The sequence below is a fragment of the Ooceraea biroi genome, chromosome 9, assembly GCF_003672135.1.
Source record: "Ooceraea biroi isolate clonal line C1 chromosome 9, Obir_v5.4, whole genome shotgun sequence".
NCBI classification, from domain to species: Eukaryota; Metazoa; Arthropoda; class Insecta; order Hymenoptera; family Formicidae; genus Ooceraea; species Ooceraea biroi.
This window is the reverse complement of record NC_039514.1, coordinates 6,502,370-6,530,292: the sequence shown is the minus strand read 5'-3', so window position 1 is coordinate 6,530,292 and position 27,923 is coordinate 6,502,370. Positions and strand designations below refer to the sequence as shown.

At 41.6% G+C, this 27,923-nt stretch overlaps 3 protein-coding genes across 4 annotated transcripts; all 3 read right to left on the bottom strand.

Moving 5' to 3' along the window:
* Positions 1-30: 30 nt before the first annotated feature.
* Positions 31-13,904, bottom strand: LOC105285551. 2 transcript variants are annotated; one of them, XM_026972562.1, is made up of 7 exons: positions 13,533-13,904; positions 9,049-9,192; positions 8,381-8,542; positions 7,764-7,940; positions 6,320-6,460; positions 3,351-3,610; positions 31-3,224 (listed from the first exon to the last, which is right to left on the bottom strand). In XM_026972562.1, exons 1-7 carry the CDS (start codon positions 13,840-13,842, stop codon positions 3,012-3,014), a joined length of 1,407 nt encoding a protein of 468 aa, XP_026828363.1. In that variant the 5' UTR covers positions 13,843-13,904; the 3' UTR covers positions 31-3,011. The 2 variants fall into 2 exon arrangements, with proteins under 2 accessions (XP_026828363.1, XP_011348102.1); XM_011349800.3 differs by having other exon boundaries at positions 6,203-6,460; positions 13,533-13,903.
* A 1,071-nt stretch (positions 13,905-14,975) lies between these two features.
* Positions 14,976-22,501, bottom strand: LOC105285560 (fibrillin-2). Its single transcript, XM_026972564.1, has 12 exons — positions 22,289-22,501; positions 22,083-22,182; positions 21,509-21,898; positions 20,639-21,157; positions 19,540-20,504; positions 19,034-19,194; positions 18,145-18,151; positions 17,477-17,573; positions 16,107-17,416; positions 15,785-15,945; positions 15,553-15,708; positions 14,976-15,241 (listed from the first exon to the last, which is right to left on the bottom strand). The coding sequence occupies exons 1-12, from the start codon at positions 22,408-22,410 to the stop codon at positions 15,165-15,167; spliced, it is 4,065 nt and encodes a 1,354-aa protein (XP_026828365.1). The 5' UTR covers positions 22,411-22,501; the 3' UTR covers positions 14,976-15,164.
* A 405-nt stretch (positions 22,502-22,906) lies between these two features.
* On the bottom strand, positions 22,907-27,853 carry LOC113562625 (multiple epidermal growth factor-like domains protein 6). The gene is made up of 4 exons (XM_026972560.1): positions 26,754-27,853; positions 26,534-26,612; positions 25,788-26,224; positions 22,907-25,032 (listed from the first exon to the last, which is right to left on the bottom strand). The coding sequence occupies exons 1-4, from the start codon at positions 26,912-26,914 to the stop codon at positions 23,262-23,264; spliced, it is 2,448 nt and encodes an 815-aa protein (XP_026828361.1). The 5' UTR covers positions 26,915-27,853; the 3' UTR covers positions 22,907-23,261.
* Positions 27,854-27,923: the final 70 nt, after the last annotated feature.

Here is a 27,923-nt window from a genome sequence, read left to right as displayed (position 1 = left end):
AAAAGGAATCCTCACGTCCACACGTGTGTGTACGCTTATGTCGAAAAACGAGCTTTATTTGGCCCAACGACTATATTACAATCTTATATAGTACAGTAAACATTGAAAACCGGGATAAAACTATAACGTTGTACATCAACTTTTATAAATCAGACGGCAAGTCGAATATCTCGATAGTATTTCGGAAGAATGCGGGCTGCGTGTGATATAACTCTGTGTCTCGTCTTTTGTTCTTAATGATAATAGATCGGTCAACTAACGGCCGAGCCTAAGGAAACCGGGTGCGATCGTTGCCGAACACGTACGTATAAGTATCTTATCTTACTTCTGTGTGTCAGGTGTACATGGATCTCTGCATGTGTATGTGTATGCATGTGTGTGTATGTATGTATGTATGTATGTGTGTGTGTGTGTGTGTGTGTGTGTGTGTGTGTCTGTGTCTGTGCTGCGTGTAAGTACGTATGCCTATGCAGCGTTTTCACGTTATGCAGCGCTTGAAGAGTGTATAAGAACATCCTGGGGCTTCGACGCTCTTTTCGTTTTTTAATTATTATTCATTCGGGAAAGGCAGCGTATGTAAATTATCCGAACACGAGACTGTCGATATATAATATACGTTTCTTTTTATAACGATAGATTTATACATCTCTCTCTCTCTCTCTCTCTCTCTCTCTCTTTCTTTCTCTGAGATGTCCGATCTTATAGATATTAAGAACGTGTGACTGCCTCATGCGATGACTTCGCATAAAGATCTGCTTTTATTACTACATTTTATACTTTTACCGCATCGAATCTAACGACCGAACGTTTTATTCTGAAGGCTCGTTCTCGGAAAATATGATCTCGTGATTAATCATGCCCGTTAAGTTTCCGACGAATGTTGTAATCACGGAAACTGCGATGTTGGTGCAATAGAAAAAATTTTGCGGCTCCGAGTCGTCATCCGAATCCGTATGAAATCGTGCATGAGAAACATCCCGCGCTCACTTGAATCAAAAGAGTACAACGTATCGCATAGACAGGTGAGCGAATTGTGTAATAATAATTAAATGTGTGCTATCTAAAATCAAGAGAGGCGTATGACGATCTCGATCTCAACAAATATATTACAGTATATATCGTAATACCTACTACATATATATTCTTCTTACAGTTGTCTAATGATGGAAACGGAGTCCGTGTACGCATCGCGTACGCACACAAATGAACCAGGCATTGTTGGAATGCCCAAAAAGAAATCAATCAAAGAAGATTTTGTATTGGGAGGTGAAGAATTTTTACGGCCGACCATCAATCACGCGCCACCCCGGAAAAGCAAAGCGACGGGATTGCAATAGCAGCCCTGCTCTTACCCCTTTTACAATCAAGTATCATCCCTCGAATCTCTTTAAGTCTGGGAGAATGCCGTTCGGTTTTTATTATTTTTATGGCGCACAATAGAAGTACGTTTGCTCCTCTCAATAATTCTGTCAGATCATGATTTTTCAATGAGACCTCTATGGCGCAATAATCTCGCTCGAGCAAAATATCGAGCGAGATACTGTTTTGCATGTAATCCGTATACGTTGTGGTCACACTAGGACCAACGATTCATATGAATTTTATTCGCAGCTCGACTGAAAATGGTCATGGCGATTACGTGTAATCATTGAACGGATATATCATTGAGACACCGAAACGATTTCCCTAGCTCTGGATAAATTCGAATAATCATTATTGTACTTCGAATCAAGTACGATCGTATTTGTGGGAATCATGCAAAATGTTTTACGACGAATTCTTTTTTAAAATGGTCAGTAGCCTCTTTTACGCGAATCAATGCTTTCGTCAGGTATACATACATGGTCTCCGATATGTAATCATATAATGACACACGTATCTTTTTGATATGTAAACTACATAAAGTTACATTAAAAAACATGTAATCGATGAAATTTTGGTTAATTGATATAATTCATTTTTTTCTGGCATAATTGATCTCCAAAAATCTCCATCTCTGACCGAGCTTCTTTGTAAGAACACAAATTTGTCAATTTGTAAATTTGTACAATTGAAAATCTTTCGATTCCAAAAGAAATTTAATTATTTGATAAGTCTACAATTTTTATAGGATTCCAAAATTTTCTTTTGTGGAGCATTTGCGTTCGGTACGATAATACAAGTCCTGGTTTTAATTAATCTGAAGCATTGAAACGCACGCCAGTTCTCTTCTAGTATCGTTCTCCGATTAATTGAAAATATTTCGTCATCAATCTCGAATCTTTGCGTGGCGCATATTAAATACCTAAGCGTAAATGCACTTTTTTCGCGCTCATCCGTAGTTATGATCCCAATATCTTTTTGCCTATCGTTAGATATTCGAGAAAAGAATCTGTTATTACCGTCTTTTGCATTGATTGCTTTGCTTAAATTCATTAGTCCCCGCTCTTTTTTGAATGTCCAGCTGCATTCGTGAATACTTATTTGTCTGTGCAAGTATCGAGTAAAAATACGCCTTATTATATCGCAATCTTTTCTAGCTCGTTTAAGTACACTTGTGCCCAAGTACAATTCATTCAGATAGTGCCTTCTATTTGCATCAATATTTTGTCCACATCATAAAATCTATTGTGAAGTGCATTTGCACATTTTACGCTTCTTAAATGAGATTATAAATATTATAAATACATAATTCTACGAAAAATGTACACGTATGCAGTTAATTCTCATAAAATTTGAAACAAAAATGGTTGAAGCTTCGAAACTTTTACGTCATAATATTCACATTTATATCGTGTATAAAGAAACAGATTTTATGATGTGGACAGAATATAAATTTAATTTATTTTCGATATTTGTGCATCTCTATTTATATTGGAGCTTTTTATCTTATCGCAAGCGTATCTCCACACTTTGTTTTATACATATGCGTTTCCTTCTTTTATGAATATGTCGCGGTTGGTTCTTGCAAATACGATAAAAAGGTCATTAATAAACTGCGAGTCCAATGACTTGACCGTATTTGACGAAGACTATACTTGAAAAATATCGTCGGAAGCCCGTGGCGCAACTCTCGCGTCGAAGATGGACGTTGTTGGCGTTTCCATAGGCGCGTTCTCGCCCGTTTGGGGTGTGCTCGCGTTGGTAGCGGTTATCGCCGTTGTTATCGTCGTCGTCGTCGTCATCGTCATCGTAGTCGTCGTCATCGGGATAGTGTCTGATACGTCTGACGTCGTCGGTACCTGCTGCAAATGCAATCATTCTCGCTTAAAATTTCATGCAAGTAATTGATGTTTTTGGTATATGATACAGATTATTTTATGTTATTAAACAATTTAAAAAATTCAAAAAATTTAAATAAGTCAGCTTACGTCGTTGTAAAAGACTTCCTTCCCCTCCTCGACTGAAGGCAGCAACTCGTCCGTGGAATGGGGTGTCCTGGGACTAGGCGTCGGTACCACCTGTTGCTGCTGCTGCTGCTGCAGCTGCTCCCGCTGCTTCGTCAGTCGGAGCTCCTGGACCGCTTGGCGCTGCTCCTTGTCGTTCCTCTCCTTCTCGAGTCGACGAGTGCTGTAACTACGGGACGAGGATGTCGAACTGTGAACCGACGCTAAACTAGGACGGCGGGAACCTACGCCAAGAAAAAAGTCAGGTAGAGATGCAGCGTATCCTTCGTGACAGTCCGGTTTTCTACGCTAGGAAGAATAGAAATCTCGTGAAGAGAAAGAAGTAATCTATGAAATCATTTCTAAGCCTTCTAAGACTTTCTAAGGCTGTAATCTCTAAAAGGATGCAAGATCGTAATATATGTATATATATATATATTCTTGCGATACCTTTCTTGGCGCGGTAAGTATTCGGTGAAGCGATGGAAGTGGAAGCTTACGAAGAAACTGTCGTGCTATAAATCGGGTGAAGACGAATGTGAGTAAACGTACGGGGATGAGTATAAAAATAGCAATGAATTTTTACGCATGTGAGCAGCGCAGGGATAATAATGATTTATATATTAAAACACTTGTTGATACTCGGATATTATTCAAGAGGAAATTTCGAGAGAAATTTACCGTGGAAACGTGCGATACTCATTATAAATGATATGAACTCTCGCTACGTGTTTTTGAGGTTTACGATTATGTATTTTGCAACGTAATTGCTTGATGCTGCGTACGCAATGCATTCCGTAAAAAATACGAATCGTGCAGAAGTGAAAGTGACTGCAGGAAATATGGTAGTACGTTGATAGCAAATAGTAAAAGTGCTTTGAAAACTGTAAGATTGGAAAGAAGGAATTGTCTGTGAGTGAAATTATTTGGCAAATACAGTCGTATATGTACGATATACACGTATATCACGGATTTCGTATTTTACTGGAATTTAAAGGATATCTAATTTTAGTTGAACAATTAGCATTGTAGTATATGTGCGTGTATATGCATAAGTTATAATACTTAATATAAAAAGAATCAGAGACATATAGAACATCGAAAATTATATAATTTGCACGAAGCTTTTGCAAGATCCCGATCAGAGTATATATTTTTAGGGATACTTTTATGCACATACACATATATCTGGAAAGCAAATTTTGATATAGTAGATATATCAACAAAGCAAGCTACTCTAAGAAACATTATATGCATATATATTATTTTATAATAGGAGGGTACAGTTTTCCGGCAAAAAGCTCAGAAATATTGATTAAATAATATATTGATTTAAACTGCTTTATCTCATTAACTTTCATATATAAATTATATATACATGGATTGCTATATTTAGTTATTATATCAATCAATATTATATTTTTATTATTTATTTTTTGCAATATTCACCGAAAAACTGGTCCCGCAATTTTTAACATGATTTAATATTGTACATCACGCGTGTGTTTGTGTGTAAGTGTGTGCAGCGAGCTAGCTAGTGCGTAGAGATTTCTTGTCTCTTTATGTCTTACCGGAGAACATTCGTTTGTGAACGAGCAACAAAATCGGCCGCTGCCATCTTGCTATCTCGGGTAACACGCTTGTGCTGCGATTTATTTGCAATCTAATTTGCACACATTTTCTTTTCTTTTTTTTCAGAAATGCTGATCTACTGTCTGCACAAGACTTTAGTTTCACGACTTTGGTTTCGGAGACACTGTTATTAATAATTAATCAACGACTGTTTCGTCCAATAGTCAAGGAAACGCGCTCGAGGCATCGCGGTTTTCAGTTTTAGGGGAGGGAAAAGCGTCGTAAAAATCGAGCGTGATCGCACGATATCTGTTTATGGCGAATTGATAGGGTATCGTGGAACTGTGAAGAGAGTATTGATCGGAGAGTAACAATTGTGTTACGGGGCGATGCGAGACTTGTGAGACTCGAAAAGAAAAATACGATCGTGTTCGAGGCACCACGAAATTCTTCTTTCCAATTAAATCCAAACTCGTGCGCGTTCGGCGATAGATCTGTTTAGCGTATACGTAAAACGTGGGTGTGATTGATGATGGCTAAAAGGCCAGAATTTCGGGCACGAAATGGCGAAACCGGCACACAAACATCTAACACAGCTACAACCGACAACAGCCCAGTTACCACGACCACATGGTCGCTACATAGCAGCAACAGCGGCAACGACACGGTCCAGCATGAAGCATCGTTGCTACCGCGATCGTCATCAGTCACCGTTAATTAACATCCCTTTCACAGTCGCCACCGTTGCCAGCACAAAAAGCAAATTGCGTTGACGAACATCGAAGAAACGTGAAGAAAGACAAATGGAGAAGAATGAAGACAGACAGATAGATAGACAGACAGAGAGAAAGAGCTAGAGAGAAACAGATAGTCACACATAGCCACGATGGGGGGGCGCGGGGGTGGGACACATGAATCTGCCGGGCTAATACTCGGATGTGAATGAACACAGCGACAATGATACATCGGGGCGACGCTTCAGCTCTTCTCGACAAGAAGGCAAGCCAGCACATACCCTTGTACCCTCGCGAACCAATCGCAAACGCATTGTAATTGCAAACCGCGCACGAGACGCGATGTGGGTCGATGTGGGCGAATCGGTAAGCAGACAGGAAGACGCGAAGGCGAACGTCAAAAAGGGGAACGGGGGAGAATGGAATACCCGCGCCGATATATGTACGAGGGGGAGAGTAGAGATGTGAGAGACAACACACTCAGAGAGCGACAGAGAGACAGAAAGAGATCATTGATCACTGATCGTCTACCGAGGCCGTCGGACGATCCCTCGGCTACGTCACTAAGGGTACGTCGATGCTTGTTGTTGCCTTTGGTCGCCTGCAGGTGACACGATATAAGCAAGATGGCTGCGGCCCGTGCCGCACCTGCTCTGGAAGCTGGTACCAGGGGTCCACGGCTGCCGCCACTGCTGGGCCTCCTGGTGAACGCGCAGCTCAGGGGTCCAGCGCTGCCGCTGCGCTGGCTGGATCGGGAGGACGGTCGCCCGTGCAGCGTTAACGGAATGCCTGCGGAATTTATTTCGAGAATTAATCAGGGATCATTTCTGTCATTAACGGGTTATACGTTAGGTTTCGAACACCCTGTATAAAAAAAAGGGAGAACCTTCTTTTCCTATTCTATCTTTTATTTCTTGCATAATCGAGCGTATTTGTTAATATTGCACCAATCCAATCAGATCTGTGTAATATTTAACAAGAGTGTCTTTCCATGTTTGCATGATCGATTGGGACGATTCAGGCTCGCTGGGAACAGAAGGAATAAGCGGCTCGCGTGAATATGCCCGCAAGCATAATATAATATTTATGCACCCGTATCTTGAACTGCCTTGAAGGATCACTTTGACGCTTTTCGCGCTCGTGAACATGATAGATGCTTCGTTTGACTCTCTGAGCGAGATGTCCCGCAACGATGGTGCCATTTGCCCGACGGCATATTTCAGTTGGACGAGATATTTCCGACGTTGCCTGTCTCTGACACGTTGGACACGATGACATCGCACATGTATACAAAGTACAGTTTAGCTTTAACACATCTGCGCTTTCCCGTCGCGTGAAATTGAAATTTGGAAATATATATATTCAGGAAAATGCACTCGCTCTCGTGTTTCTTCATTCGTGAATAATAATAATAATAATAATAATAAAAATAATATTTTACTTTGTAACGACGAGATAATCGTATCGTTGCCGCATCCAAATTTGAAGTACAGTCCGACGTGTGACGTCGTATAAAGTTACGAAGTAAGACGAGAATAGGTACCTACGGAATATACTATGCATCTTATTGATATATGAGTTCTCCCTTTATTGATTTCGTAGAAGCGAAAGTAGGTTTTCCACGAAAGAGAGAACCTGTTAAGTGGGAGGTTGAAATTTTACGTTTGACGTGGGAATGTAATAACTACACTTCCTAGAGAATATTACAGGAATCAAACAGCACAATTTGCTCACATATTTCCAGAGCTAACTGAGCAAGTCTTCACGCGGTTATTCATGCGTAATTCCTCGACTTATTCTATATGCATTGTACAATATCAATTAACACAAGTACACAAGCGTTTCGCTTCTATTTCGAATCCTTCTCAGTGACTAATCGAATATTTTATAGATATTGTACAAATTCAAACACAATAAAATCCCAATTTGCTCATTTAGCTTGGAAAAGCCTTCATAATAATATCTCATTGCAATTTGCAACATTGTTCCAATATTGCTGCAAGCTTCTGTTGTGTAAAATTGTAGCATTTTTGATCCACAAAATTTCCTTTTTCTGCAAAATCGCAAGATTACTTAATCGACTATTATTTACCTGTATCACTGGAAAACAGCATGGGTGGCGCATGATTGGCGTTGGCATAGTGCCGCGGCCTTGAATACCTCGCCCTGCTGAATAGTTTGAGCACGAAGCATATCATCGCCGTGAAGATGGCTATCCCCGATGCTATGCAGAGTAGGGTCGGGAGGTCTGTAGTTATCAGCGCCAGATCTATCGATGGAAATTACGTCGAATTAAGGAGGACGCCACTCGATGACTTGTCGTGGATCAATATTGGGAGAGAAATTCTCTCGCAACTCACTCAATGGCGCAATTGACTTTAGCTTTTGCAGCAATTAATCAGCCACGTTAAACGTTCAGCGAATTTTGAATGGTTGAAAGAATTTCTGATTAGCTGTTTGCATAATTAAATCGTGGAAAATCATTTTCGTGGATTTTCGAAAAATGTTGATACAATAAATAAATAATTCAAGAATATATATTCAATATTTATACAATAATGCTGAAGATATTTAATAATTATTACAAGATATTAAATTATGAGGAAATTAAAAAATGCGTTAAATATTTGTGTACAATGTAATTATTAAATAAAATGCTCAATATATTAAATAAATGTACAAATAGATAATTGAGGATAAATGGCGTACCCTCCGCACAGAAAACCTTCTTGTTAGGCCTAGATAGAGCAACCCTGTGATATCCCTGCTCGCAGTCGCATACCGCATTGTGTTGAACCTGGGTGCACGTTGAATGCTGGTCCGCGAAAGTGCACGTCGCACGATAGAAGCACTGTTCTCCGAGTCTTTTGGCTGAAAGGAATCGATTGAAATGGCTTTACTTATTGAGGAAGCGTATCTTTTATTCAATAGGAAGTTAATCGAAAAGTCCGCCTATTTAAAGGATAGCTTCAATCTTTCAGATCGTTCAGAAACTTTGCTCTTCCTACAAATCGTGAAAGTTTCAACGTCTCCGAACGATCGCTCGATCTTTCATTTGTCACTTTGAATGTATTTGTTTATTTATGAAATTTACTCCTCGCGTTTAAATATCGAACGAGCTTCGAATAGCATTATCTAGCAAAGTTCGCCGGCAATCCGCGTTACTCTTTCAGTGACATGACACGCGACGCGGTTTCGTGCGCTGCATTCGAGATGAACGAGTGCACTCCACGAGGCTTTTTCACAGCAGGCCGCACTTCATTCAGGCCATCAGGAAGGCGCGAACATTTATTTTCGCTGACCGTTACCATGGAAGTTATGATATCGGAACGACCTAGTTGTTGGGCGCGAGGGTTACCAGCCCGGCATTTACATACGTTTGGCACATCCCTTCGTAGGGCCGAGACGAACAGGATAGAACTTTTCGCACTCGCAGTGGCCGGTGATTGAATCACAGAACACGTGCTGTAACTCGGGGTTGCACACGAAGTCGCAAGGCGAGCCCAGGTACCGCCCTTTCTCTGCAAGCAAGATAACGAGTGAATATTAAAATCTTTGCTTCGAACTTTGTGTGAGCTTTTAATTACAGTGGATAACAGCGATAGACGTAGTCTTTTTATTGTATGAGAGTGCACAAAAATTATGTTGAGAGCTTTACTTGTCTTTCTAAATGTTCCTTATTAGTGGAAAAGCTACATTAGTATTATGGATTATTTTTCCTAGAGAGTGATTTACTTGTTTTTAATTTTCTTTTATTCTGCAAAATAATTTTGATATACGGAAGGATCCAGTGTAGCCTGCTTTAGTTTAATAAATTATTAATGGGGGTCAGACTTTGGGGTTTTCAGTTTGTTATCCGTGCAAAAGCTACATCGTTTATATTTCATATAAATTTCCGTATCTTTTTATATTTTTTTCTCGATGCGATTGAGTAGAAAATATCTCTGGAAAACCTGAGAATCTTTTCTTAGAAATGGAAAAATAATAAAAAAAATGTAAGTATCAGATTTATATGTGTGTCATGTACACTACGAAAGCAGATATTATTTTTCACTCCCGATATATATTTATGATTTCACTGTGCTTACTGTCTAAAGATATCTACTACGGTATTTGTTGGTAAGAACGGAGAGACCGATATAGACGTATATCTTTTCCAGGACTGCAATGACAATAAATAGCGTTTGCTGCATTGCTGCTTTGAATTTCAGTAACCTTGCTTCGATAAAGATCGTCGAAAATAGTGGCACCGATCTTAAATTCCGCTATTTACAATTTTAATCGAACTGCGAAATTTAGGTACAATTAACTGGCAGCGCGCCAAAAAGCCTATTTGATTTGAGTTCACCGCTACTTTATTGTAACCGTAGCGCAACATATATGTATCCTCCGTTCGTTTCACAGTTAGTAGGCCAAGCAATAATCGCTAACTCCCTTGGCACGTTTTCAAACTGCAATGTGCGACAATACGGCGATAGTGTATTGAGTGTAATTAGAAAACTTTGCAATTAAATATTTTCAAAAACACGGGAACACAGAAATGTTTAAATGTGCAAAGTCTAGATTGGGTTAGCAGATTTCCCCATCAGATTTCTTGCTCAGATAATACAAATTACCATACAACAAATATAAATATGTATAAGCAAATAAATAAATACCATAAAAAGTATATAATAAAATATAAATGTATTTATTTATATTTATTTAGTTTTATATAAAGGATCTTTTTTAGATTCTTTAGGTCCATGTTATTTTATCGATACTTTGTTCTACATTTTATTATATGTTCGCATTAATAATTTTTATATTCTAAGTAAACAAATTTTTATTTGTCAATCGCTTGCACAACGCATGTTTCTGTTAAGTACTCGAGCTTCTCTTACTCGATTCGTCGCATGAATCGTTTATTTAATGACAAGGATAGTCTTGGATGATAAATGTCCCGCGTCATTTAACAGCTCCGCGGCCATGCAAACGCGGAGATTTCAATATTACAGGACTCATTGTCTTGCGGATAATAGTGTCCGCCGCGAGACGCAGTTCGTGTCGATCTGTGACAATACATTTTCAATTCCGCGTTTCGCTCTTGTTGGAAACTGCGTAGCCTCGCGTGGACTTCTCCTTACTAGGACACGTTTAATTTCATTCCGATTAGAGTTCATTGTACGTATGCATTACATGGTGCATCGCGTGCACCGTATCACCCTCTCATCGAAGGGAGAATTTAGACTAGCACGATTTGCAAAACGCAATTTTACAACGTGAGTTTCCCAACATTTTCACCGCTGTTGATGGATTATAACGCGCGACACAGCGTTTTATTAAACACAATTAAAAGAGATTACACCAAAATTGTGCATAACGAGAAGAGTGAAGCTCTGAACAAAATGGTCCAAGCAGTATTTATGCAGCCAATACGATACCATGTAATAATAGCATGTTTTTTTTGTTATTGTCAGAGATATTCTTGATACTTGACTCTTTAAGTCAAATTACCCGGAAAATTTTCAAACTAATTTTCCCGCACGTAAGCGGAGAGTTTCAATGCGTTCGGTATGTACTAATTTTCATGGCTGACTAAGCGACTAAGCGTTACTCTTCACGCTAATAAATTCCGATCGATCGCTCTTTCCTCGTCGGAAAGATTCGCGAGCTTATGAATGAAAGGGCAAAAAATGTGCATCAATAACACATCGGGCATGATCCTCGCTTTAAGCAGCATTTTTTAAAGGGAACAGGCATAAGTAATGGCGTGTGCAAGCTTGCAAGCTACGTCCGACTCACATACGCGGACCCGGAGCTTGCAGCATCCATTAAAATCAATACCGGCGGCGTGCTTGGCGCGAAAATCAAGAAGAACGCGTTTCCTCTTCAGTTAAATCGACGCGTGCGCTAGCCGAGAGACCCTCCGCTTCTTCTAGAAAAAGCAAGAATAGCATTACTTGTCCTAACATAAATAAAAAATAAACGTAAGAGAGCGTAAGGTGGAGCAAGGAGCGAGATGAGGCGTGCAATGCTGCGAGACTAAATTAGAAATGGGTACTTGTTGAAGCTGAAGGAAGCACAACGGGAAGATAATGATGTAAGATAATACAAGAACAAATTTCGCGTAAATAATTACTATGTATCCCGCTTCACGGAAAATATGCCGCTTGTTGCTAAGTTTTCTGCTGAAAACTTGATTATTTAATTATTTAAAATTTTTTCCAGAGAAGAAGAAAAGTTATATATTTTAAAGCATTTTGGAAAAGTAAATCTGTCCCGTTCTTGTTGCACAAATAGAATTAATAAGTTTTTGAGTAGCAATTATAATGCTTGATATAATATAATATTCTCTTAATACGTTTAATTATAACCACGAATCAAATTTCTTGTTCAAGTTTCTTGTTTTAATAGATGAGCATTCTTCAAGAAGCTGCACGATATGGAGCAAGCGCGAATAACAAGAACCTTGAGATCGCTTTCGATCGATATTATCTTACGTAAACCTGGAGTATTGTTAAATCAAGGATGACTGTTTCAATTGCAAATCAAGCTACATATGCTACCATTATCGAACAAACTTCTGCACAATAAACTTTATCTTCTTTCTCTTTTTTTCTGATTTTATTTTTTTCTTTCTTTTTCTGTTTATAGTTTATTTAAAATTTTCTCAGAAAAATCATATTCTTTTTAATTATTTTTATTTAAGCTTTCAAGTGTTTTATTTATGCATGTTACTTTATTTGCACTTTTCCTTACATTTTTGCTTAGTAATGTTTTCCCAAAAATAATTTATTTTACATAATTTATCGTTCAAAACGTGCGCACTTATTTATTGAGAATAATATTTAACTCATATTATAATGCTTTACATTTATGTGAAATTTTATCTTATACATTTTTTTACGAAATTTCAAATATTTAGTATTCTCAAAAGTAAAAGAAATCGAGTACGTTTTAATTTTCTACACTTTTATATAATATATGTGTAAATATGTATAGAAAGAGAAAGAAATTCCTTGATTGTAATTGTAATTGTGATTATTTTTCGTTGAAAAATATTCAGTAAATATTCATATCTGCATTTGCTAACAAACAAAGTTTTTAGTTACTGCATTAAAATATCAAAAATATTATGTAGGTGTAAAATATAATCACAAAGATAGAAAGAAAAGGAGTTTATAAATATTTTATCAAATTATTTACATTATTTAATCCCTTCATTAATTCCATTAAAAAAACGAACCAGTAGCCATTCCCGAATTAACACACAGCTATTATTCCAAGCATCGGCCATCGCCGCGAACACAACAATTTATAGAATAAGTAATAAATCATAAATGTGACGATTTAATTGTATCTAATTAAATAGCAATCTTTTTATCATTTTCACTGCGCACATAACGGTCTCTCTTAAATTTTAAACAAGATAATCAATTTATCCGTTGACGATGTTACTCCTCGGCAACTCGGAAACGATCCTCGTCTTCACTCGGCATCACCTAGGTAACGAATTACCACATCACAACGCCATCATCAAATTATCCTACGTTGGTCCTCGAAGCTTCTAGGCTTCTCAGGACTACGGTGGTCATCGGCGTCATCTTCATCTCAGAAATGATCTTTTTCAATTCTCTCGCACAGTGAATTTTTCAACAATCCGCAACTAAAATCTACTCGTCGATTCGATAAAAATATTCTTTACGCTCTTGGTTCATTGAACTATTTGATGGTTCGCTATCACACGTTTCGTTCACCAGATATAACTAGCGAAACGAGCCAGAAATTCACTATTTCAGCCATTCCCAAATAAACGCACAACTATTATCCCATCTCCATCTCCATCGCCATGAGCATAACGAGATCCTGAACCACTCACCCGCGGTGATGTTTCTCTGGAACCAGTCGTCGGGGTCGTCATCCTCGGCAGGCACCTGCTCGTCGTCATAGACGACGTCGACGTCGTCGCCGAGGTAGGTCGACCGGTGCCCCAGCGTATCATCATCACCTTCTACAGGCCGTTCGCGGATGATCCGGCGCACCACCTGCCGCGGCGTGTCGCTGGTAGTGCAGAGCGCAGGTATCAGGACGACGATGATGATGAGGCAGGTCAGCAGGGGCCAGCAGCAACGGCGGTGGCGGCGGCAGCAGCAGCAGGTCAGTCTCAGGACGGAGGGAAATGCGCTCATCGCCCCCGCGGCGCGAGTCAACCCCCGAAACCGACCACCGACGGCGCATCGACATCCTTCCCCCGTCGCCTACCCTCCCCCCCTCCCGCCCGCCCGTCTGCCTGACCAACTCCCTCGGTGCACTCTCTCACCCTCGATGCCCTGGAGATGCGTCTTGCGTTGCGCTCGTCGTGCTGCAATCTTGTCGCTCTTTGCGTGTGTGTATCTGTATGTGTATATGTATGTGTGATGTAGATAAAACGCACAATTCAGCCTCCGGCTGTGTACTCGGTCGTGTGCACTCGCGCACCAGCGTTGAACGTGCGAGGATACCGCCGACGTCGACAGCGGCGGCGGCGAGGGTCACATCCAACCTCCGCGCGTTCGCCGCCCCGACCGAGCGGTCTTTGCGATGCCGCGTCGAGGACCCCCGCTCGAAATCGCGCCGTCTCGTTCACTGAACGCCGAAGCGGCGGATCGACGGCGGCGGCGACGCGGACGTCCGCAGCTGCGCGCGACACGGCTGCTCCGACGACGACGGCGGCGTCGCGGCGCTGCTCGGCGCTCGATCGAGGGCACGGAGAGTCAGTCGCCGTGTATTTCTCTCCCCGGGGAGAGGAGACGGCGAATGCATGTATGTTCATTGACGATTCCGTCGGTCTCTCTTTTTCTTTCTTTTTCCCCCGAAGGAATTTTTGCCGCTGTCAGAAATTGAGAGATCGGAATGTCTCGCCCCGTTCCGAGATGAATTCAGTGAGCGAGCGAGGGTGTCGGTGTTCGATATCGACTATCAAATCGTCACGTTCGCCGTAATCGATTTACGGAGGAAAACGAGGAGGGCCTAATATATCTCTTCGCCTTTGGACACCCTTGGATTTTATCGCAGAGTATCTGCGCTGGCCAAGGTGCAACTGGGGCGATAATTACGAGTCCGAACGGGGTGACCGATATATCGCGATTGTGCACGCTCAAAACTCTCGCTGTTGCGACGAACTTGATCGTCGAGTGGTGTTAAATGACTTCTGCGAACTGTGTTACACAAAACGAGCTATTCGCAGCAATTTAGTTGTAGTTGACTATTGACAATATTAACATACAGAGAAGTGCGTCTGCATAGAGTGAATTGATTTAAAATAATATCGATTTTTAAGTAACGTTTATATCATTATTATTAATACTTTTTAGTACACGTTTAGAAAAATAACAAATTGTACATTTTCAACTTAATCAACTGCGCTATTAGTGTCAGATATTACTAATCCTTATCTTAAAAGAGATGTTATATCAATAATCTAATTAATCGAAGTTGCTCTCTTACGATGATCTTCTAGTTGATGAACCTTTCAAAGATAAATCACATTTTCAGACAGTAAAGACTCCGTGGCGAAAGCCTCTCGCGCGTAGCGGGTTGATGATCTCGCTGAAAAACGAATTTCATGATAACCATGTTGTAAAAAATGTAACAAAAACTATTTATTAATAAACAGACTTCTCTCTGGTTAACTTCCTTCACATAAAATTCATTATTGGAAATAATTCAGATAAATGGACCGCATTTAAAATGATCTGATGTCAGTTGTGAACGTTTCTCTTATCGTTCACGTGCAGAGAAGCTGATTTATTTCTCATGTCCAACCGGAAATAAGGCATCGCGGTTATCGCCTAACGGTTGCATTCTTTATCGAAACATGAAGCTATGCGAGTCTGTATGCCGTACATCCGGAAAGATACCTGTGATCAATTTCTTCCTTTGATGTCTGCGATATATCAAATACGATGCCGCAATTATACTTGTCAGAATTAGTATGGCGACAGCTACGAGGGGCCATGCGATTTTGGCAAAATCGATCGAGGAATCATAACGAGGCGCCATGTAACAAGGTAAATCTGAAAAATAAAACAGAAATGTTAGAGGAAGAACTCGAATTAAACATTAAAAAATCCTAAATGAAAGTGTGAGTACCTGTACTGAGTAAACAGCTGACGGTCGTGTTGGCCTCATCAGACTGCACCACATAGCAAAGTGATTCGGTGTCAAGGAAGTCATCGTCGCACTGATAACAGTGCGGCGCATTCTCGTGAGCTCGCATTATTGTGCTGTTCGTTACGTTATAGATCGTGAGTCTGCAATAATTGAATTTGGCGAATTAAACAATCTTTGAATTAATTTTTCCTTATTAATCAGTAAATCAACTTTGGATACACTACGAGTAAACGCGAGGAAGTGGTTAAATCTCGCGCACCTTTATTGCATAATTTTTAATTTATCGACTCGACTTACTCACTTGCTGATATCTGTGCGAATTAAATCTACCGTGACGACGCACACAGTTGGTCGATCGCAGTCCCATCCGGTCCAGCCAAAGTAGCACTGGCAGCCGTCGTTCTCATCATTGACCATGCACACTCCATGTCCGCTGCAGTTACGAGTGCACGCGGGCACGCATTCCGTCGAGAAGTTGTGCCTGGTACTCGGCACAAAATTGTCGTGACAAACGCATTGATTCGGACCAACGCAGTCACCGTTTTGGCAGTTCCTTTCGCAGACCGGCTCGCAAAAGCTGGCGTTTCGCAGTGCGAAACCGTCGTCGCATGTGCAACGATTTGGCGCCGTGCAAGTGCCGTTAGCGCAGCCCGTCTTGCATATCGGCTCACAGATGTACTTGGAATCGCCAAGATGAGCGTAGCCAACGTTGCAGTTGCAGCTCTCGGGCGCCACGCAGACGCCCATCACGCATGGTTCACTACAGATCGGCTCGCACGTGCTCGCATTCACTGCACTGTAACCGTTGTTGCAGCTGCAAACGCCGGGTGCGGTGCACGTGCCATTGCCACAACTCGTTTCGCAGATCGGCTTGCAGACATACTTGGAATCGCCGAGCAAACCGTAACCGAGCTCACAGTTGCAGGTTTCAGGCGCCACGCAGGTACCCATCACGCACGGCACCCTGCAAATCGGCTCGCACACGCTCGCGTTTACTGGCCTGTAACCATCGTCGCAGTTGCAGATTCCGGGCGCCGTGCACTTGCCGAAAGCGCAACCTTCGTCGCACCTGGGGCTACAGGTGAACCGCGGGTCAGCCTCGTCCGCTTCATACCCGACCGCGCAGCTGCAAATGTTGGGCGCCGTGCAACGACCGTTCGTACACGCGCGATCGCAGACAGGCTCGCATCTGGGAATCCCATGAGGAGAGTACGTGGTGGATTCGTCCCTCTCGGCCCTTACGTAGCCAGGACGGCAGGAGCAAACGTCCGGCTCAGCGCAGTAGCCGTGATTTCGCTCGCACTCTATGTCGCACACGGGACGACACGTGAACCCGTCCGCGTCCATCCAGTAACCGTCGTTGCAGCTGCAAACCTCGGCATCCACGCAAGTGCCATTGACGCAGCCGTTTGTGCACACCGGCACGCACATTTCTATCACTGTGCCACTCGTCACATTGTACGACATCCGGTACCCCGTGTTGCACTTGCACACGTTCGGTTGTATGCAAATTCCCCGCTCGCAAGGGTGCAAACAGTGCGGCGTGCACATTCTGCCGACTTGCACGAAGCCATCGCAGCATTTGGGTTCTACGCTCCACAGAACGTGGTACTGCAAATGCAATTAGTAAATTAGCGTATTGCAAATGTTATTTCAATCAGATTTGATTACCTCTATTTTGTAATTGGTGCGAATTTGAGGCCGATAGAATCCCATTGCCCTACTTCTATACGTTTCCGTATAAGGAATGTATTGCGGCACGTTACGGCTGTAATAAAAAACATAATGCACATACTACTAATAGTCGTCTATCTTTCAAGATATTAAAAATACAAGAAACCGAATGCTAATCACAAGATTTCAGATATGCGTAATGCATAAATATCGACAGAAAATTTCATAATAAAATGCAACAAGTATGACCTGATCGTACCTGAATGATTCAACGCAGGTTGAGTCCGAGATGCTATGACTTCCGTTAATAACCACAGATGCGTTGGGAGAGGGCGTATGATCTGAGAAAAATTTACCATTTGACCACTTTCCCATTTCTGTTAGCAATATCACGATAGTTAAAACAGTGACAATGCTGTCAAGTAACCCCATGATCGATTACCTCTATACGAAGTTGTCATTCGCGCTGTGATATTTGAACTGACCATCGCAGTGCTTTCTTCTTCTCATTATCTCATTTATCTCTCGTTCCTCATACGTACACATTGTTCTGTTCCAGCGTAACAGGATGTGTGTGGTGCGGTATCACAGAGTTACTGAAAGCTTGTACTCCTATCTATGGCGTAAAATTCATTTAAGAGTTTTACGATGGCATAATGCAAAACATCGTAACTGATTGAATTGTTTGAACAGTTTGAAAAGCATTTTATTTCAGACGAGTTCAAAATAGATAGAATTATCCTTGCTACATGAATTTATCTGATAACTGTGTTACTATTTTAATCAAATTATATAATGAAAATTCTAGTTTATTTTATCATATATACTTATTTTAAAATTATCTTAAAATAGGAAACAAATGAGGATGTAAAGTATTTAAATTTTTAATAATAGTTTATTTTAGGAATATCACAATAAATGTATGTAGTTTCTAACTTTAACAAAGGAGATTACATGTTTATTTATAACAAACAATTGTTTTCTTTTTTCCTATCGTTTACTGTTTTTTATTACAATGAGTTTGAACACTCTATAATAAAAGAGATAGCATTATTCACATTCAGAATCAACTGTATGCTGTTCCACTAGTCCTTGCATCGATGTTCGGTGCTCATTTTCATTTTCTGCAATTGTTGATTATGACATAATTTATTAATTATATATTTTTCTTTATTCATATATGTCGAGCGTTCCAAATCCAGAATATCCGTAAGAAATTATAAATCATAAACGTGATAATATTTTTATAATAAATTATTATTGAATAATATATAATAAAATGCGACAATACCTAGATTTATCTGTTGTCTATTTCGGCGTTTTCGCAATATCACATACACTGCTATTATTATACCGATTAAAAATAATAATCCGAAAACACTTGCAATTGCATTTAGTTTGACAGTTTCCCTCTGAGATCCATATTTATCAGTCAATGTAAGGCATTCTAGAAAAAAAAGAGAAAAGATAATATATGAAAATAATTGGCAGATTTTCGTTAGTTTATTGCAGGATTGTATGAAGTAAACAAATTAAATAAATTTATAAACAAACCTCTACCCATTAAACAACCAATTCGTGATTCATTATACTTCGTGTCACTGATATTAAAACATAATGTCTCATTGCTCATTTCATCAATGCACTCGGGGCATGCTGGATTATTTAAAAGTACATACTCGATCGTAGCATTTTGTTCCTCTATGATGTTTAATCTGCAAGAGAAAGAAATAATTTACGCTTGAATCATAGATGACTCATGTGAGATATTAAAATATAAAAATCTATCCTGTGTCATGAGAGTTTAGTCATGATGTTTAGTCATCTCTTTATGATGCATGCACTTAGTATTTCGTTGCATATTAATGCCTGAAATATTCAGTGCGATCCATCGTTACTATTATTATTAGCGCTTGAATATTTAAATAATTATAATTAATAATAATTATAATTATTATGACCTAATTATTATCGCTTTACAGACACAAGATAACATTACAAAGTGTTTTATATCAAATTAATTTTTTGTTCCAAAGTATTTTATCCCGCGTGATACTTACGATTCGGTATGATTTCCCTCGCCATTCACGCTTAAAATACATAAGGTTGGCTGATCGCAATGCGATCCGGTCCATCCGTAATGGCACTCGCAGCTTCTGCGCTCTTGAACGCACTCGCCGTGAGTACCACAACCGTTGTGACACGCGTGCACGCAAGTACCCTCGATCTTCACGTAACCGGCGTCGCACCGGCACTCGTCCGGCGCGACGCACTCGCCGTTATCACAACTCTCGCATCGCGGCATGCACCTACTTCCGTTTCCTGATCTGTCCTCGTCGAGAGCGATATGGGAATCGGGGACCTCCGTGTTCACGGGGTCCATCAGAAAGAAACCGCTATCGCACACGCAAACCCCAGGTGCAACGCATGTGCCGTTGCCGCACATCCGGCAGACGGGCACGCACTTGCCGGTTTCCGCATTTTGGTAGCCGTCGAAGCATGTGCAAGCCTCCGGCGCCGTGCACGTGCCGTTGCCGCACTCGACGTTGCAGATCGGCTCGCAACCGAACGGCACGTTAACGTCGTTGTAATGAACCATGCGATAACCGTTCTGGCAAGTGCACAAATCGGGCGCCAGGCAGATCCCATGCACCTTGCAGGCTGGATGACAAACAGGACCGCACACGTTCATGGAACTCGCCGATAGACTATAGCCTGCGTTGCAGTTGCACTCGTTCGGTGCGCTGCAATACCCGTTGACGCAATTCTCCTCGCAGAAGGGTTCGCAAATGTCTGACGTGGTCTTGGGAAGACGGTAACCCGTATTGCATGTACAGGTATTGGGCGCGCTACAAAAACTATTTACGCTGCACTCATCAAGACAGCGAGGCGTGCAAACGTTGCTGTCGGATCGATAGTAACCGTCATTACACAAGCATGCGTCAGGACCACTGCAGAATCCGTTGACACATGGCGTATGACAAATTGGTTCGCACACCGAGGTGGCAGCTGCGTACTGCACTCTCTGGAAACCAATATTTTTCATATGAATGCGAAAATCTCTTGTAATAATTAAATGCATTTAGTTGCAAATTCTGTAGTTAGTTTGGCATCAGACTCCTTAATCTAACTGAAATTATTAATTGATTAATTACTAACTATCTCCGTTGTTTGATTCGCATCAACCAGCTGATATCCATCGAAACAGGTGCATACGTTGGGCGCGGTACACACTCCGAAAGGTTCGCAGGAAGTTTCGCAATATGGTTCGCAAATGTGCTTCGTCCTGCTCTTTTGGAATCCCTTGTTACAAGTGCATACACTAGGAGAGGTGCATTTGCCATTTAGACAAGCTTTCTCGCAGAACGGTTCGCAGATGTACTTCGAGTTTTCGAGCATTTCATAGCCCTCGAAACAACTGCAGATTTCAGGTGCCTCGCAGGTGCCCATGACGCAAGGTTGGCTGCAAACTGGCTCACAAATGCCTGGATATTTCAAGGAATATCCTTCTTCGCAGATGCATACATTGGGCGCTTTGCACATGCCATTGATGCAACCATGCTCACACTTGGGTTTGCAGAGAACTAAAGTAACGGGCTCAAAACCATCGTCACAGGTGCAGACACCAGGGGCGGTACATTTACCGTGGATGCATCCATAGTTGCAGATCGGAGAACACTTTTAAACATAAGAAGATAAAATTATTAATTTGTTATTGATTACTATATTTCTAGTTAATTGAAAACTAAAGATTATTATTTTTACGATACACTTAATTGACTCTAGGTAACTTTTTCATTTCCCTTTGGATAAATCATCACGTTGAATGAAGTAAATAAAACAAAGTAATCCGAAAAATTATAATTAACAATGTGTTAATTATTATAATTAATATTTAACAGAGGGAGAGAGATGCTAAAATCGAAATAATATAGAATTCAACTAACGTTATCCACATGTCTGTCATGTTAACATAAAACTGCATATGTATAAAATGCTTATATCATAATTGTTATATTATTTACTCACATGCGATGTAGATCTATTGGAATATCCTGGCAAACAAGTGCAAACTCCGGGTTTGGAACAATATGCTCCTTTACCGCACGGCTCGTTGCAGACAGGCTCGCAGGTGTAACCATCATTGCTCAGGGAGTATCCATTGTCGCAAGTGCAATTCTCGGGGGCAGTGCACCTGCCATGCACGCAAGTGCGAGTGCACACGGGGATGCAGATGGAATCGAAAACTATATCTGTCTCTTCAGCGTACCCGGAATTGCATATACACACGTTCGGTTTGATGCATGTACCATTTCCGCAAGGGGGTTTACAGATCGGTTCGCAATCCAAAGACGCGTTCGAGCTTCTCTCCAAGTATCCGTCACAGCACGTATATTCCCTGCGCCATGACGTGAAATACTGAAAAGTTTATGGTTTCATTATTTATATCTGAATGCTTCTGTCGTAAAAACTCGTTTGCTTCTTCTATAAGAATATTCTAATAAGAATATGCATCGAATGCAACTGTTATCAAACATTCTGTATATCAATTACATTATCTTATATTACGATATCATGCGAAATAAAATTTTTATCGTCTTACTTCAATTTTATAATTCCACCGAACTTTAGTTTTATAAAAGAGACCCCATGTTCTTTCCTTATATGTTTCGAGGTAAGGAGTATTCCGAGTCGCTTGATAACTGCATATAATGTTATCAATATTAGCTTGCTATCTTAATCATATTGCGCACGGCTGATGAAATATTTTGCTGATAAATTCCGATTCAAAGAATATGATAATCTTACCTGACAATCTTGTTACACACTTTTGTGAACGCATTTGCGTTTGTTCTTATATATTCTGTAGATACAGTAATCACTCCAATTTGCAGAATGACAAGAATAAATAGAATATATGAAACTTTCATAATCGCTAAATATAAAAATAAGTTTCTGAAGAAATACACTATGAGGACAAGTGATCAACATGAAAACGGTTGCGGCGAGTATCGCGTTGTTAAGTAAACTGACTGTCTCGTTTCTCTCCTACTATGATGATGTGAATTATCAGGATCCAACAGGATGTTAGCTCTGTCATCAGTCAGTGACTATAAATATAACCGATACACGATGTATTTTCCAATTTAACAGTTTTTCTCTAATTTAATGTAATTACACTTCTTATAATATATTCTTAAAAATTTTATATGTCGCAATTGTTAATTTAATTTGCAGTCGCGAATAAAATATATAAAAAGACATATTCAAGAAAAAGAAACAGAGAGAGATTCACATAAAAATAAAGATAAGTGTATAAAGAGTATTATAATATGCATATATGCTCTTAAAAATGTTTAAAAAATATCAAAGTTAATTTTATTTTTGTGATTCATCTTATAATTAATATGTTCATTTATTATAGAGTTTCGGGTATCTGACACTTTATTCGCTTCAGCAAAATTACATTTCTATATTACAAGCGTACTTAAAACGATGTAATATATAATATAAGCCATCAGAATGATTATTCTGTTACAAGATACTTTAATCTTTTAGTTACATAGAAACATATCATAAAAATATACATTATTTCTTAATACACCTTCACATACATGTCGTTATTTCCATATAACATATATCGCGTAAAGTAAAAATGTGCAGTATAATTATTTTACATTATCAGTTCATGTATACAATTCAGAACATAACAGTGAAACCACATTCATCCTTGCCGAATTAATCTGTACCAATCCGCTTCGTCACTTGCGAGAAACTGTATTCATTCTTGCGGTACGCATCTCTGTCGACCCTTGACGCCGGGTTCCTTCCGGTATCCGGGATTGCATATGCAGAAATTCGGCATGGTACACACACCATTCGGGCATCCGCCCGCGCACACCGGCACGCATCTGGAGCGCGTAGGATCTCGCAGATCATGCGTGTATCCGCGATTGCAGGTGCACTGGTTGGGCCCAGTACATTGTGCGTTCAGGCACGGGTACTGGCACACGTTCATGTCCAAACCTTCCCCCTCGTGCGGGATACACCTTCCGGTATCCGGATCGTGGCGGAATCCTGACTCGCAGGCGCACATGTTCGGTCCGATACATCGGCCGTGAGGGCCGCAGCCGTATCTGCACTGCGAGCTGGTCGCGTTGGCGGGCGCCGTGGGACTGCATCTGCCAGTGTCGGGATCAGCCATGTATCCCGGTTGGCAGGCGCAGCGATTATGCCCAATACAGACACTGTTCGGACCGCAGCCAAATCTACAGTCACCGGATTGCGATGGAGGAGTGGAGGACTCGTGGATGCACCGGCCGGTGTCGGGATCAAGTATGTATCCCGGTTGGCAGGCGCAGCGATTATGCCCAATACAGACACTGTTCGGACCGCAGCCAAATCTACAGTCACCGGATTGCGACGGAGGAGTGGAGGACTCGTGGATGCATCTGCCGATGTCGGGGTCAGCTATGTATCCCGATTGACAGGCGCAGCGGTTTTGCCCGATACAGACACCGTTTGGACCGCAATCAACTCTACAATCAGTGGATCGCGACGGAGGGGTAGAGGATTCGTGGATGCATCTACCGGTGTCGGGATCAACGATGAATCCCGAGTGGCAAGCGCAACGGTTGTGCCCGACGCAGATGCCATTCGGACCGCAACTATGTCTACAGTCGCCGGATGGTGTCGGAGTGATCAGTGCGTAAGTGCATCTACCAGTGCTGGGGTCGACCGTGAATCCCGCTTGACAGACGCAGCGATGCCCAATACAGACACCGTTCGGACCACAGCCAAATCTACAATCACCGGGTTGCGACGGAGGAATGGAGGACTGGTGGACGCATCTGCCAATGTCAGGATCAACGATGAATCCTGGTTGACAGACGCACTGGTTGCCGACGCAGGCACCGTTCGGGCCACAGTCGTATCTGCACTGCGTGGAAGTCATGTTGGTGGACATCGACGCGTTAATGCATCTACCAATGTCAGGATCAACGATGAATCCCGGTTGGCAGGCGCAGCGGTTGTGCCCGACGCAGACACCGTTCGGACCGCAGCCAAATCTGCAATCACCGGATTGCGACGGAGGAATGGAGGACTGGTGGACGCATCTGCCAATGTCAGGATCAACGATGAATCCTGGTTGACAGACGCACTGGTTGCCGACGCAGGCACCGTTCGGGCCACAGTCGTATCTGCACTGCGTGGAGGTCAAGTTCGCTGGTGCCGGTATGCATCTACCAGTGCGGGGATCCAGATTGTATCCGACACCGCATTGCGACGAGCCCGGCGCGGCTGGTACGCACTGGCCGCTGTAATTCTCCCTCTCGTAGCCGATTCTGCAATTGCAAACGCCCGGCGCGGTGCACTCGCCACCGGTAGCACTGCAGTCCGGTGGACAGTTGGGAGTGCATCTGCCGCTGCGTGGATCCTGACTGTATCCGGCTCTGCAACGGCACACCCCGGGGAAAATGCAGTCGCCACCATCACAACCGCCTGGGCAATGGGGTACGCATGTCTCACGATCGCCGGGTGGATTAATGTACCTGTGACAGAGTTATAGCGATTATTTTACACGTGTTTTATTTTCGTGGATTATTTTGCATCGCGATTGCCTTCAACAAGGCGTAGAAATTTGCGATTATCTAACGGATTAGTGCATTTGCGGCAGAACCAGATCAATGATTTTTACAATTTATTATTGTGTATTATTGTTCTTCATTTAAATCTTTTGTAGATAACTCTCCCGAGATATCAATAAAAATTTTATTTTTATCAATAAGAAGTTAAGTATATATCTCGATTAATATAATATTCTTGATTATAAAGGAGAAGTAAGAGAATTTCTAATTTTAAAGTTAAAGAGTCTGTTATTAAAAACGAGGTAGCTGTGCAACTCAATGCGATGACTGTAAACGATAATTATTCGATATTTGTTTCACGAAGCGTGTAATACCTGCAATTTTATTACGTATGAATGCGGCTATCTCTGTTCAAGTGACAGTGTGAATATATTACCTACGCAAATATCTACATAGGAATTACGTGATATCGGACTTTTGTGTTTGCACAAAGTCACGCAGTGTGTAATTATTTTCCCAACGTAATATTGCATTCAATGAATCTGATCCGATGCTGATTTATCACGTTACAGGTATCCCGCTTTGAGGCCGGGTTACAGATGCATACTAAGCACGGGGCAAAGTTTAATTGTTGCACGGAATGTTGACGTCGATGCGAGAGGTATTGCGAAGCCGGCGGTAGCATTAGGCATCAAAAACTAGAATATGACGTTAATTACCCGTCGTCGCAGGTGCACGCACCCGGTGCGCTGCATGTGCCATGCGAGCAACCACCCTCGCACGCAGCCGCGCACTCCTTGCGCTCATTCAGGACGTAGCCGGACCGGCATTGACAGACGCGCGGCGCCACACATTCACCCCTACCGCATCCATCGGGGCAAATCGGTCTGCACTGGTTCTCGATCTCGTCGTAACCCAATTTGCACACGCACACGTCCGGTGAGAAGCAGTAGGCGTTCTCCCGACACGGACGCGTGCAGACGGGCATGCAAACGCCTTCCTGGGGATGCCATCCTGACGAACAGCTGCAGATGTTCGGTCCTGTGCAGCGACCCCCGAAACAACCGCGTTCGCAGTGCGGCTCGCACAGGCCGTTCGTCACGTTACGCTTGTAACCGTCGCAACAGTCCAAGATAGTGATCCAGTCGTCACTGTGCTGATAAAGAGAATGGGTCTGCTCTTAATTTCTGTCGCAAGAGTTTCAGATAGTTGAATTTCCTAATTAAATGGGTTTCTTCACTGATATCCTATTGTTCGTATTTGAGACTCATAGGGAATTCGAAAGAGCAATACAGCTTTAAAATGACTTTTTAAGAAAGAAGAAACACGTGAAGAAGAAATAAATTTTATTCGTGTAAAAATATTCTGATATTTCTTTGTGGCTTTCCACGATTTAATTTATTGTATTTGTTAGAAGTCAATTTTCAAGAAATGCCAAGTCAGTCCTATAGGAAAGAATACTTACGGGCTGGCTGCCTCCGGTTGGTTGAGGGATGGTGTTGTAGGGCGAGCCGCTCGAGTTCAGAGCTAAAACGTGGCTGTACCTGAAACGGACGCCGACGTACGATTAGCGTTACGTTATTTTCATTGCATATTAAATATGAAAGACAATCTCGTGAAGCCATGTTATTACCAAAGTTATTATACATCACACTTGTCTCGAATCGAAAGAACCGATTACTCACGGCACTGTTTTGTAGCAAAGCCCGCTTTGCGAGGAGTTCGTGCCACCATGATGATTCGTGGGATAACGCGGCCGATATCCACCCTTGACACCACCGTCCGTCGCCCAGGTGCCGACACCCAGGCACGTAAAAACGATCAGGCAGATCAGCGATCTCTGCATGTTGCGTGAACGATCGCAATTTTACTACTGGCCAGCGCATTTTCGGTCAAAGAGTGCGCGCATCGCCGCGATAAGGAGGTCAGCGGTCTCTCCATCTTCTCGATAAAAGTGCGCAACGCGCTTCTTCACGGAAACGGTTATCGGTTATGCGTATCGATATGTCAAAGAGCTTTAATGAGGTCAAAGCGTCAAATCGTGTGTGTGCCCGTTTCTTGTCGTTTTTCCCCGCAATAATCGCTGAGTAGGTCGCTGCCATTAAATAGGCCACGATTGACTCATCGGGCACGACGTGAATCGCTCGATCGAGTTACTGATAGCATCTGAAGAAAATTAAGGAATCAGAATTTGCAGCAACTATAAATTTATGTTAATTCTTCTTGTTTTATTTACTAATCGCATGAAGAGATATTTCTTAATCAGAGTTGCGCTTCTTCGAGATTCCTCCGGATTGTGATGTGAAAATTGTGGAAAGTAAGACTCCTTCGATTATATTCAGGCCATCAATCTTCTTATACACACAAAGTGTAACATGCAAGGGGACATAATATGTGCGAAAGTGATTAAATAAGAGTTCATCTATTCACTTGCCTTATCTGAGTGTGAGGGTTATCTCGAGCGAAGATTATTCGTTTTAATGATGAAGATGATGTCTTCTTAATTGGGAGAAAAAAATTTATTAATATTTGAAATAATGCGAAGGAGTCTTGCGAGTGAAGTGGGTGTCTCCAAAACTATCAGTGAAACGTGTACATTTTTTTAACATTGCGCGCTCGTGTGCAGTTTATTACAAATGCCGCAAAATTAGATTTGTTTCATGCAATTCGTCTGATGTGATTCGTTAGTGCATATACAAATCGGAGGCGATGCAGAATATGTTATAAGCGCGCAGCTTTTGTTTATCTAGTTGCGATAAGCTAACGCTGACTGCAAATAACATTTCCTTGAAACGATTGCGAGTATTTGCGGAGCAAAAAGCCAGTTTCTTTGCCAGGGCGAAATACATTAGATT

What these genes read in the sequence shown, in the direction of transcription:
- LOC105285551 (XM_011349800.3), bottom strand. Translation starts at nt 13,842, where the DNA reads ATGAGCGCATTTCCCTCCGTCCTGAGACTGACCTGCTGCTGCTGCCGC. An exon ending in TACGAAGGGATGTGCCAAAC is followed by an intron (nt 8,543 to 9,048) that starts GTATGTAAATGC and finishes GATTCCTTTCAG; the next exon opens with CCAAAAGACTCGGAGAACAG. An exon ending in GCTGTTTTCCAGTGATACAG is followed by an intron (nt 6,461 to 7,763) that starts GTAAATAATAGT and finishes TAAATTCCGCAG; the next exon opens with GCATTCCGTTAACGCTGCAC.
- LOC105285560 (XM_026972564.1), bottom strand. Translation starts at nt 22,410, where the DNA reads ATGAAAGTTTCATATATTCTATTTATTCTTGTCATTCTGCAAATTGGA. An exon ending in GGTGGAATTATAAAATTGAA is followed by an intron (nt 21,899 to 22,082) that starts GTAAGACGATAA and finishes TAAACTTTTCAG; the next exon opens with TATTTCACGTCATGGCGCAG. An exon ending in ATTCGCACAGATATCAGCAA is followed by an intron (nt 15,946 to 16,106) that starts GTGAGTAAGTCG and finishes CAATTATTGCAG; the next exon opens with ACTCACGATCTATAACGTAA.
- LOC113562625 (XM_026972560.1), bottom strand. Translation starts at nt 26,914, where the DNA reads ATGCAGAGATCGCTGATCTGCCTGATCGTTTTTACGTGCCTGGGTGTC. An exon ending in CAACCGGAGGCAGCCAGCCC is followed by an intron (nt 26,225 to 26,533) that starts GTAAGTATTCTT and finishes TCTCTTTATCAG; the next exon opens with CACAGTGACGACTGGATCAC. An exon ending in GCGTGCACCTGCGACGACGG is followed by an intron (nt 25,033 to 25,787) that starts GTAATTAACGTC and finishes ACTCTGTCACAG; the next exon opens with GTACATTAATCCACCCGGCG.